The following is a 10,283-nucleotide window of genomic DNA, read 5'->3' on the forward strand; positions in this document are numbered from 1 at the left end:
TAACGTATCAAAGAGTCATGGTAACCTTGTTTCATGACATGATGCACAAGGAAATCGAGGTTTACATCGACGATATGATCACAAAATCCCTAACAGAAAAAGAGCATGTACAAGTTTTGAGGAAATTGTTTTTGAGGCAGAGAAAGTTTCAGCTAAAGCTCAATTCAACAAAATGTACTTTCGGGGCTAGGTCAAGAAAGCTGCTCGGTTTTATAGTCACTAAAAAGGGAATTGAGGTTGACCCTGACAAAGTCAAAGCTATACAAAAATTGCCTCCACCGTGCACTCAGAAGAAAGTTCGAGGTTTTCTGGGAAGACTAAATTACATCGCCCGGTTCATTTCATAACTAACTGAGAAATGTGACCCCATTTTCGCCTTCTCAAGAAACACAACCCAGGTGTGTGGGATCATGAGTGCCAGAAAATCTTTGAAAATTAAATAATATTTGTCCAATCCTCCAGTGTTAACGCCACCTAGTCCTGGCAGGCCATTAATATTGTATTTGATAGTATTTGGCAATTCAATGGGATGTGTGCTCAGCCAACACAATGAGACAGAAAAGAAAGAAAGGGTGATATATTACCTCAGTAACAAATTCACTAAGTGTGAAATGAGATATTCGCCAATTGAGAAATTATGTTGCGCCTTGGTTTGGACCACTCAAAGATTGAGGCAGTACATGTTGTATCACATGACTTGGTTAATCTCGAAATTGGACCCTTTAAAGTACGTGATGGAGTCAACTGCTTTAAGTAGAAGGATAGCCCAATGGCAAATTCTGCTTTCCGAATTCGATATAGTTTATGTGAACCAGAAGGCTGTGAAAGGGAATGCAATAGTAGATTTTCTAGCCAGTAAAGCTTTAGAAGATTACGAGCCTTTGAATTTTGATTTCCCTAATGAAGATCTAATGTATGTGGTAACTACTGAAGAAGACACTCTAGAAGATCATCCTTGGAAACTGAATTTTGACGGAGCATCAAACGCCGTTAGTAATGGAATTGGGGCAGTCCTGATATTCCCAAGTGGAGATCATTATCCATTCACTTGCAAATTGGATTTTGATTGCACAAATAATATGGCAGAATACGAAGCATGTATTATGGGAATTTGTGCAGCTATCACACGAAAAGTCAAAGTGCTAGAGGTGTATAGAGATTCTGCGCTTGTAATCTATCAGCTTAAGGGTGAATGGGAAACAAGGGACCCCAAGCTGATTAGTTACCGGAAGCTAGTTCTAGAATTAATTGAGGTGTTTGATGATATCACTTTCTGTTATCTCCTGCGAGATGAGAACCAGATGGCTGACGCCTTGGCTACCTTAGCTTCTATGATCGGAGTAAATAAACAAGAGGATATGAAGCTGATCCAAATGAGTATTTGTGAGGCTCCAACTCATTGCTGCAATATCGAAGAAGAAGAGGAGAGAGATGATTATCCTTGGTATCATGATATTCTACGATATGTGAAGAACTATAAATACCCTGATCAGGCAACTGAAAATGATAAGAGAACGTTGAGGAGGCTGGCCAGTGATTGTGTCTTAGACGAAGATATCCTATAAAAAATAAGGAAGGATCAAATGCTGCTAAGATGTGTTTACGCTGTTAAAGCTAATAAAATCCTAGAAGAAATCCATAAAGGTATCTGCGGGACGCATGCCAATGGGTTCATAATGGCCAAGCAAATCATGAGATTCAGGTATTACTGGTTCACGATAGAAGGAGATTGCATCAGTTACGCCAAGAAATGCCATAAGTGTAAAATTTATGGAGACAAGATCCATGTGTCTCGTTCACCTCTTTATGTTATGACTTTTCCGTGACCTTTCTCAATGTAGGGCATGGACGTTATTGGGTCGATTTCGCCGAAAGCTTTTAACGGACATCAATTCATCTTTGTGGTCATCGATTACTTCACCAGGTGGGTAGAGGCTGCTTTATACGCTAATGTCACAAATTCGGCGGTCAGCAAGTTCTTGAAGAAAGAGATCATATATCGATATGGCATGCCAAAAAGGATCATATTTGACAATGCGTTTAATTTAAATAACAGCATAATAGTAGAGGTTTACAGACAGTCCAAAATTAAGCACCACAACTCGTCACTATATCGCCCGAAAATGAATGGTGCAGTTGAGGCAGCTAATAAAAATATCAAGAAAATCGTGGGGAAAATGACTGAGACCTACAAGGATTGGCATGAAAAGTTACCATTTGCTCTCTATGCCTATCGAACATCAGTCAGAACTTCTACTAGGGCAACACCTTACTCATTGGTTTATGGGATGGAGGCAGTTTTGCCCATTGAAGTTGAAATTCCTTCTCTTCGGGTTTTATGAGAGTTGAAGCTAGACGAACAGAATGGATCCAATCCCGATATGATCAGCTGAACTTGATTGAAGAAAAGAGGCTAAAGGCTATCCGTCATGGTCAAATGTACCAAAGGCGAATGATGTGAGCTTACAACAAAAAGGTTCACCCTAGAGTATTCCATGAGGGGGACTTGGTATTGAAAAAGATCCTCCCTATGCAAAAGGATTTCAGAGGGAAATGGATGCCAAACTGGGAAGGACCTTATGTGGTAAAGAAGGTTTTTTCTAGAGGAGTGTTGATATTAACTGATATGGACAGCAAGAGCCTGCCTAACCTAGTAAATTCAGATTCAGTCAAGAGGTACTTTGCTTAAGAGAAGAGGCTAAGGTGAAAACCCGCAAAGGGCGCCTTGAGACCAAAAGGATTTTGAATTGAAAACCTGAAAAGGGCAATTCAAATTTTGATCGAAAGGAAAGCATGTGGTAGTATTGCTATGCTTGAATTAACGAAAAGGAAGTATGCTACGTCTTGGGGCATCGACAAAGTACCCTAGATCTCTTAGGCCCATGATAAGCTTAAAATGATCTTTGAAGAGTTCGTACGGAGAAGCTTAGGCTACGATATCTGGGACACTTTTTTTTTCCTTTACTTATTTTTTGTATTCCAACAATGTTTGCTTTCTTGGATTAATCTATTCTTTTTGGATTTTGTTACTAATAAATTTCAGTTTTATCTATCTTTATAATATTTTTTAAGTGTTTCGTACAAAAGGAGTTATGCATATTACTCTAGAAGACTTTAAACAGTGCAAGAACCTGAAACAGGACTATTGTTTAGAACTTACCAAGCTTAGGGGTTAGAGATATTTGAGTCGAAATTGAAATTATCTATTCGAATTTTCAGTCAAAGATATCGGTTGAATAAGAAGACAAGATATAGCGTCAGTGACAAAAACGAGCAATGTCAACCCAAGCATAAAAGGGGATCATTCTCGAGAAAAGAAAAATGATATTCCTCATTCATGCAAATATCAGGTGTACACATCTGTTCATGACACCCAGGGAATGGTGTAATAGACCAAATTGCTAAAAATTCAAATCATATACTCCTGAGTTGCAGGAGAGGGTTTGAAAATAGTACAAACCTTAGGTCCTAGAGGTATAGTGAAATGGACCCTGAGGTTATAGTGGGGGAAACCAATTGAGCGAAATGGATTATTTCTGCGGGTTTTCTATCGAAAAATACCAGCCAAGCAAGAAGGCAGCATAATACGTCAGTGATAAAACTCTGATGAACAACGAGCGATGAGACCTTAAGCATTTAAAAAGGAATCATTCTCATGACATTTTTGCATTCATATCATTCATAGCGCATTTGGTTAGGAGCATCTGATTCATTCTGATCATACCATCCTAATCGTTTGGCATAAACATAGGTATATGAAATCGAGTCTACAGGACATGTCCCCCAGAGGACAGTGTAGCAACATTGATGAATTCACAGATCTTATCTCCCTAAGTAGTAGTGGAGCAGATCGAAGATGGCGAATCTTATCTTCCCGAGGTAGTAGGGAAGCAAATTTAAGCCACTAGCCTTATCTCCCTAGCAGTAGTGGAGAAGGCTGAAGATCACAGATCTTATTTTCCTAAGCAGTAGTAAAGCAGATTGAAAACGGTGAATCTTATCTTCCCGAGATAGTAGAGAAGTAGATTTAAGACACAAGTCTTATCTCCATGAAGTAACAGTGGAGCAGACTGAAGATTGTAGATCTTATCTCCATGAGGTAGCAATGGAGTAGATCGAAGATAGAGAATCTTATTTCCATGAAGTAGTAATGGAACAGATTGAAGATAAATTATAGATCTTATCTCTCTAAAGTTGTAGTAGAGCAGATCAAAACAAACGTTATCTCCCTAAAGTTGTAGTGGAGCAGGTTGAAGTTACAACGAGTCTTATCTCCCTGAAGTTGCAGTGGAGCAGACTGAAGATAGCAAATCTTATTTCCCTGAAGTGGCAGTGGAACAGATTAAAGCTACGAGATACAAATCCTATACCCCTGAGACGCAGTGGGATGGTTGAAGAAGATGCAGTGGGATAGAGTGAGATTACTTGAAGAAAAGAAGCATTAAGAAGGTAAGATTGGGCGAGACCGGGTAAAATTGGTCCCTCTTTAAGGTCTTTGCTCCGTTATCGTTACACGACAAAGAGCAAAGAAGGGCAGTTGTATGACGCAAATTTTGCCCGGGCCCAAGACCTATTACCAATCCAATTTCTAAACCCAAAAAACCAAACAGGCCCAAAATAATACCCAACCCTAGAGCCCAAACAGTCCACAACAAACAAAACTTTTCAGCAAAAAAACCCTAACCCCCTTGACTAGCCGCCGTACGCTTCAGCCGCCACTTACGCCTTTACCACCCACGTTCTCCACCGTGCGCCCACGCCACCCACGCCCACGTACCTGTAAAGGTGGTGGAGAGATCAATAAAAACAGTTGTAAATATGGCTATAAAAAGCCATGAATATTCATTTTTTTTTTACAAACTCAATACAAAAAGCACACAAATAGCAAACTTCAAAAGAAGATCAGGAAGAAAAAATAGCGTTAAAAGTACCAAGGTCTTTTTTTTTATTTTACATACAAATATATATATATATATATATATATATCAAAAAAAATATTAGAAAAGAGAGAGGACTTACCTATTTTGGATTGCCTAAAAAAAGGGACATTTTGGGCTCAACGCCATGTCTTGTGAGCTCACTGAGGTGGTTCAGCCTTGATGCCATGGCTAGATATTTGGAGGGGAGGAGAGAGTTCAAAGGTTTTTGAAGTTTTTTTTAAAAAACAAGGATAGAATGTTTTTTTTTTTTGCAAAAATGTGACTTAAATAGAGGGCCAAAACGACGTCGTTTTGGCCTGGGTCCTAAAACCCCAAAACTGTGTCGTTTTGGCCCTGACCGATTCGACCCGACCCATCCAGCCTAGGATCCGCGTGTTTTAAAGCGAAAGGGTTATTTGCGCTTTTGGCCCTTCCACTTTTTCATGGTTTTGCAATCAAATGTTTTTAAAATTTAAATTTTGGCCTCATGATTTTGATTTGATTTCGATTTGGTCCTTTTAAAGCTATGCGTTTTGGAGGGGGAATAATTTCCAGTTCGGTCCCTCCATGTTGAGTGTGCATTGCAATCTGGTTCTCCCCCCTTTATTTACTTCTGATTTTTCCCTAAACTTTCGTTTTAAATTCAATTCGGTCCTTTTTAGTTATTTTGCTACTTCATTGTTTAATTGATTAATTGGACATTCTTATTTTTTAATATTATTTATTATTTTATTTATTATTATTGTTGTTACTGTTATTTTTTTATTACTATTATTATTACATATTATTATTCTTTTATTATTTTTATATTATTACCAGTATTAACGTATTACTACTATCATTACTATTATACTATTATTGTTCCTAGTATTATTATTTTCATTACTGTCACCATTAACACTATTATTTTTTTCCCTTTATCATTATTATTTTCTATTACTAATAATATATTATTATTACTATTTATTATTATTATTATCCTTATTAGCATAACGTTTCTACTTTTGTTACTGTATTATTACTATATTACTGTCATATTTCAAAACTAATCAATTTATATTATTATTATTACATGATATTTTTCTTTTGTATTTATTTATTTATTTCTTGATTTTAAACATTTTATCATCCTATTATTTATTTATCTACATCCTTTCAAGCTTTTGATTACCTGTTATTCATATTAGTATTATAATCATTATTATTTTTAACTATTTTACATAGTATTTATTTATATACACCACGATTCATTCTTATACTACAAATTTGTGTTATATCGATTTTTACCCAAATACATGAAAGGGTTTTTTTTCAAATAAAAGCATTATTTCGTATTTCGGGATTTGAAAAGTCGTACATTAACTTATGGGATTTCGATTTTCTCGTTAAATCCGAATAAATGAATACTTTTTTAAAAATGTGAATTTTAAATAACCTCGGGAATTAAAAAGAACTTGTATTCTAACTTACGGAATATGATTTCTTTTTAAAAACCGGGATAATTGAATGTCTTTTTCAAAGAAAAAAACTTTTCGATGTTATTGCTCGTTTTCGGGGGTTTAAGGTATCGTGTCCTAACTTACGGAACGTAATTTTTTTCCCTCGATTAGTGCAAAATACATTATCTCCTAAAATTTTTTCAATTAAATAATATTTTAACAAAGGATCGTATTTTTAGAACTTCTTTAAATTTTTAATTTTTCGACACTAAGACACTAATTAATCAGTCAGGTACCAATTTTAGGCATTATGAGAGTGCTAATCTTTCATCGTGTGTAACCGACTCCCGAACTCGTTTTCTGGATTTTGTAGTCCAAAAAATCATCGTTTTAATAAATTTAAATTTTTGTTAAAATGACTGAATTACTAGATAATCCGATCACACCTAAATAAAAAGGATTAGTGGCAACTCAAATTTTCGTTTTAAAAAATCGATTCCTCTTTTTCAAATTAAAAATGGTCTCGACACCCATCATACTGTACGTGCATTTTAACTGTTTTTACCTTTTAGGCAGAGAAAATCATGATCATGCATCAACCTCATGTTGCATTTATTGAAATCACCATCCCACCACCCTCTTGGTTAAACTACAACTGAATGACCAAAATAGTTTTTATATAACATATAATGGTAACCTCTACTCTCTGGCTAAAAAATCTTAATAACAATTTAAATAAAAATCAATTTACTACTTTAAAATCATAAAATTATAAACAAAATTTATCAAAAATGTTATAAAGATTTTAAAATTATAAAATTTTATTCAAAAATAACAATATTAATCTATTAAATTCTAATGATTATAAGATTTTTAAAAATTCACTCGGTCAGAATTGTTATTTTTAAGCACTTTTTAATACACTTTGTTTATAATTTTTAGAAAAAAATAATTTTTAAAGAGATTTAATTGATTTTTAAAAATTTGTTACTAAGGTATTTTTTACCATTTAACTTTATTAGTTTTAAAAATTAATTTACTATTCATAAAAATTAAGGATTAAATTAAATTGATGTGTAGAGGTTGAAAATTAAATTTATTTTTATACTTTATATATAAACACCAAATTTTAATGAATGAAATATTTTATTCACTTATCTAACAGATATATCATCTAATTTCTTCATTTTTCAATAAAAAACAATTCAAAATATGTGAGTGTTTTTGTGTTACTTTTACCAACACCCCTCTAAAACTTGCTTTACATTCCCAAGGTCCTGAGTCTCACAAAGATTCCCCCAAATCCACTTTCCTTGTCTGAGTTAAAGGACTCTTCTGTTTCCCGCCAAAATAAGCTTTTCTTGTCATCCTTTTAATTACTGTCCCTCTTTCCCTCCATCCACACAGTGAGTGAAAAGTAATCAAACAATGAAGGGGGCATCCAAAGTAATCATGGGTGCAACACTAGTAATGGTGGTCACCCTTGCCTTTGTTTTAGGTCTTATCCTAGTGTTGCTAGCCGAGCTTTATTGCTCTCTCTTACTCCGCCGCCGCCGCCGTCACCTCAAACACTCCCCCACCTCTGGCTCCACCGTTACCGACACAACAACGGTTGCAACCACCCCCACCGTTACTACTTCTTCCTTCCCTGAATCAACCAGTCCCCTTAGTAGCTTCTATGCACAAGGAGTTCTTCATGCACCTAGGGACTTTCTCTTCTCATCAGCACTCCCTAACAAGGTTGAAAACGATAATCCTGTCACTTTCCTCCATCATGTCGTTCAAATACATTCCCAAGAATCAAACACAAGGGCTGACCAATTTGGAATATTGCCTCCCACATCTCCATCAACATCCTTTGCGGCCTCCCCAAATACTGTTGAGGAAACCTCAGTTCAAGTGAGCCCCGAGAGTGCTACAACTTGTAAAGAGAATTTAGTTTATATATCGAATCCCATTTACGACAACGATGCAGGCAGCAGGCCGGAGCCGGACACTCCGTTCGAGACGCCGGATACATCGCCTTCACGTTTAGAAAAAAGTGGTTCATCAGGGGATGATGAGAAGGGTCAGTTCAGAATTTACTCACCCCCAATGACGCCTCCATTGAGTCCAATGAAGAAGCTCCCAGCACAGGCATGTTCTGTCTCTCTTAGAGATGTTGGGTCTTTAGCCACTTCGGCTAGCGAATCCAATTGTAATAATGGTCTTTCATCATCTTCATCAGGTTCTCCCTGCACTTCACCTTCATGGTGATACCCATACCAGCTAAGCAACAGTGAAACCTTTAGTATTTTAATCTTTATGCCCCCTTTTTTTGGTTTTAACTGTTGGTGAATATAGTTTCCCATTGTTTTTAACAATGTATATTTTGGCAAGTGGGCAATGGCTCAGCCACCAAAGCCACGCCCCCCATTGCTAACTGGAATTCCTAGGTTTTTGTTTGTGTTTTTTACTTTGTTGGATTCATTTGCTTGTTGTGACTGTGGTTTGATGTTTCTGCAACGTTGTTTGACAGCACAAAAATAAAGCTTTCTGCTCTGGTTTTGGTTTTGGGGGGAAATTGAATAATGCATGTGATATTGGAAACAGACAAACAGTACAAAGAAATGCAGTAGAAACTAAAAAGCCAAAAGAAGAAAAAGAAAAAAGAAAAGAAAATCTCTGTTTTTGAGGGGCCTCGAATGGTGATTTCAATGCATTAAAAGCCAAAACACAAAATCGTCATCTGCAAGGGTTTTTATCCACAATATAAAAAGAGAAGTAAACTTGGTTTTAAATTTTTATGAGCTCCATGTATAGGGTAAGAAGCTTCAGTTGTCTGAACTGACTGACTGGATTTATTAATCATAGATTAGTGTGTAAGGCACTCTAGCCTTAAAATGAAAACGACAACAATCCTTATGTCTTACAAATTATACCAGTGAGCAGCAACATATCTATCTATATGTAAACCCATTTATTAGGCCAAAATATATAGCAGTCCAACCTCATATAATAAATGGAATGGGACCTACCAAGATGGAAATTTTAACCTAGGAGCCTCAGCCATGCTTGAAATATACTAGTATGAATCAGATAGTGGCAATGAGGATATCAATTAAACTTGGAAAGTGACAAGAATATTTGATTTAAAGTAGAGCAACAGGAGGGGTTCATTGCAGATTTTGGTGTGGAAGAGTGGTACATAAGTTGCATGATCCCCTTGGAAATGCAAAATCCAGATTTATTACCATTGCCCTCTCCTATCGACGTTAATATTTGAATTTATATTTATTAGAAGCAAAATGATGGATGAAGGGAAAAAGGTTCCAAGGCCGACACTCGGGTAAATGTTCCTTCATGACTAGGATCCATCTTGCGTATCCACTCTAGATACGTCACAGACAAAGAATCTGATAATGTTCAATATATGTTTCCACAAATCAACAAGCCTATGCGATGTGCTTTGTTGGAGTTTTGGAAGCACTAAACCCATTTCTGTATGAACATCCGAAATATATATTTCCAGGACAAATGGCTCCACTCCCAGCAATAATTATAAATGTTATACCTCCTAATTTTGCTTCTAACTCACCTTTGCTTAATCTTAATCCATTTTACTTGTAAATGGAATAATCTGATGTTACTGAGGTTTGGGCTTGAGTGTCTAATACATGCAAATAATTTTAATAATGAAGGCAGAGAAGGTTGCTTGTATAAAACTTTTGATGTATAGACTGCACTGCCGGCCTAACAATGCAGTAACCAAATTCGTACCTTTGCAGTAACCCATTATTCATTTCGAGTTCCATGATCAGCTCTTACATGCATTTGAAATTGACAATAAAAGCTTTTGTGTTTGAGCATTGAACATACAGCAGATATTCATCACTGTGAATTAGGCCAGGGTGCAGCTTAGTAATCAAAGGGAGTTGCATAGATC

General features: G+C 36.1%; 2 protein-coding genes across 2 annotated transcripts; both read left to right on the forward strand.

Annotated features, from left to right (window-relative positions):
* Positions 1 to 734: 734 nt before the first annotated feature.
* Positions 735 to 1,565, forward strand: LOC108485104 (uncharacterized). The gene is made up of 2 exons (XM_017788955.1): positions 735 to 855; positions 1,087 to 1,565. Exons 1-2 carry the CDS (start codon positions 735 to 737, stop codon positions 1,563 to 1,565), a joined length of 600 nt encoding a protein of 199 aa, XP_017644444.1.
* Positions 1,566 to 7,765: 6,200 nt separating this feature from the next.
* Positions 7,766 to 8,921, forward strand: LOC108485749 (uncharacterized). Its single transcript, XM_017789592.2, has one exon. It carries the CDS (start codon positions 7,787 to 7,789, stop codon positions 8,612 to 8,614), a length of 828 nt encoding a protein of 275 aa, XP_017645081.1. The 5' UTR covers positions 7,766 to 7,786; the 3' UTR covers positions 8,615 to 8,921.
* Positions 8,922 to 10,283: the final 1,362 nt, after the last annotated feature.

The sequence above is a fragment of the Gossypium arboreum genome, chromosome 6 (genome assembly GCF_025698485.1).
Source record: "Gossypium arboreum isolate Shixiya-1 chromosome 6, ASM2569848v2, whole genome shotgun sequence".
Classification (NCBI taxonomy): domain Eukaryota; kingdom Viridiplantae; phylum Streptophyta; class Magnoliopsida; order Malvales; family Malvaceae; genus Gossypium; species Gossypium arboreum.

What these genes read in the sequence shown, in the direction of transcription:
- LOC108485749 (XM_017789592.2), top strand. Translation starts at nt 7,787, where the DNA reads ATGAAGGGGGCATCCAAAGTAATCATGGGTGCAACACTAGTAATGGTG.
- LOC108485104 (XM_017788955.1), top strand. Translation starts at nt 735, where the DNA reads ATGGAGTCAACTGCTTTAAGTAGAAGGATAGCCCAATGGCAAATTCTG. An exon ending in AATAGTAGATTTTCTAGCCA is followed by an intron (nt 856 to 1,086) that starts GTAAAGCTTTAG and finishes ATAATATGGCAG; the next exon opens with AATACGAAGCATGTATTATG.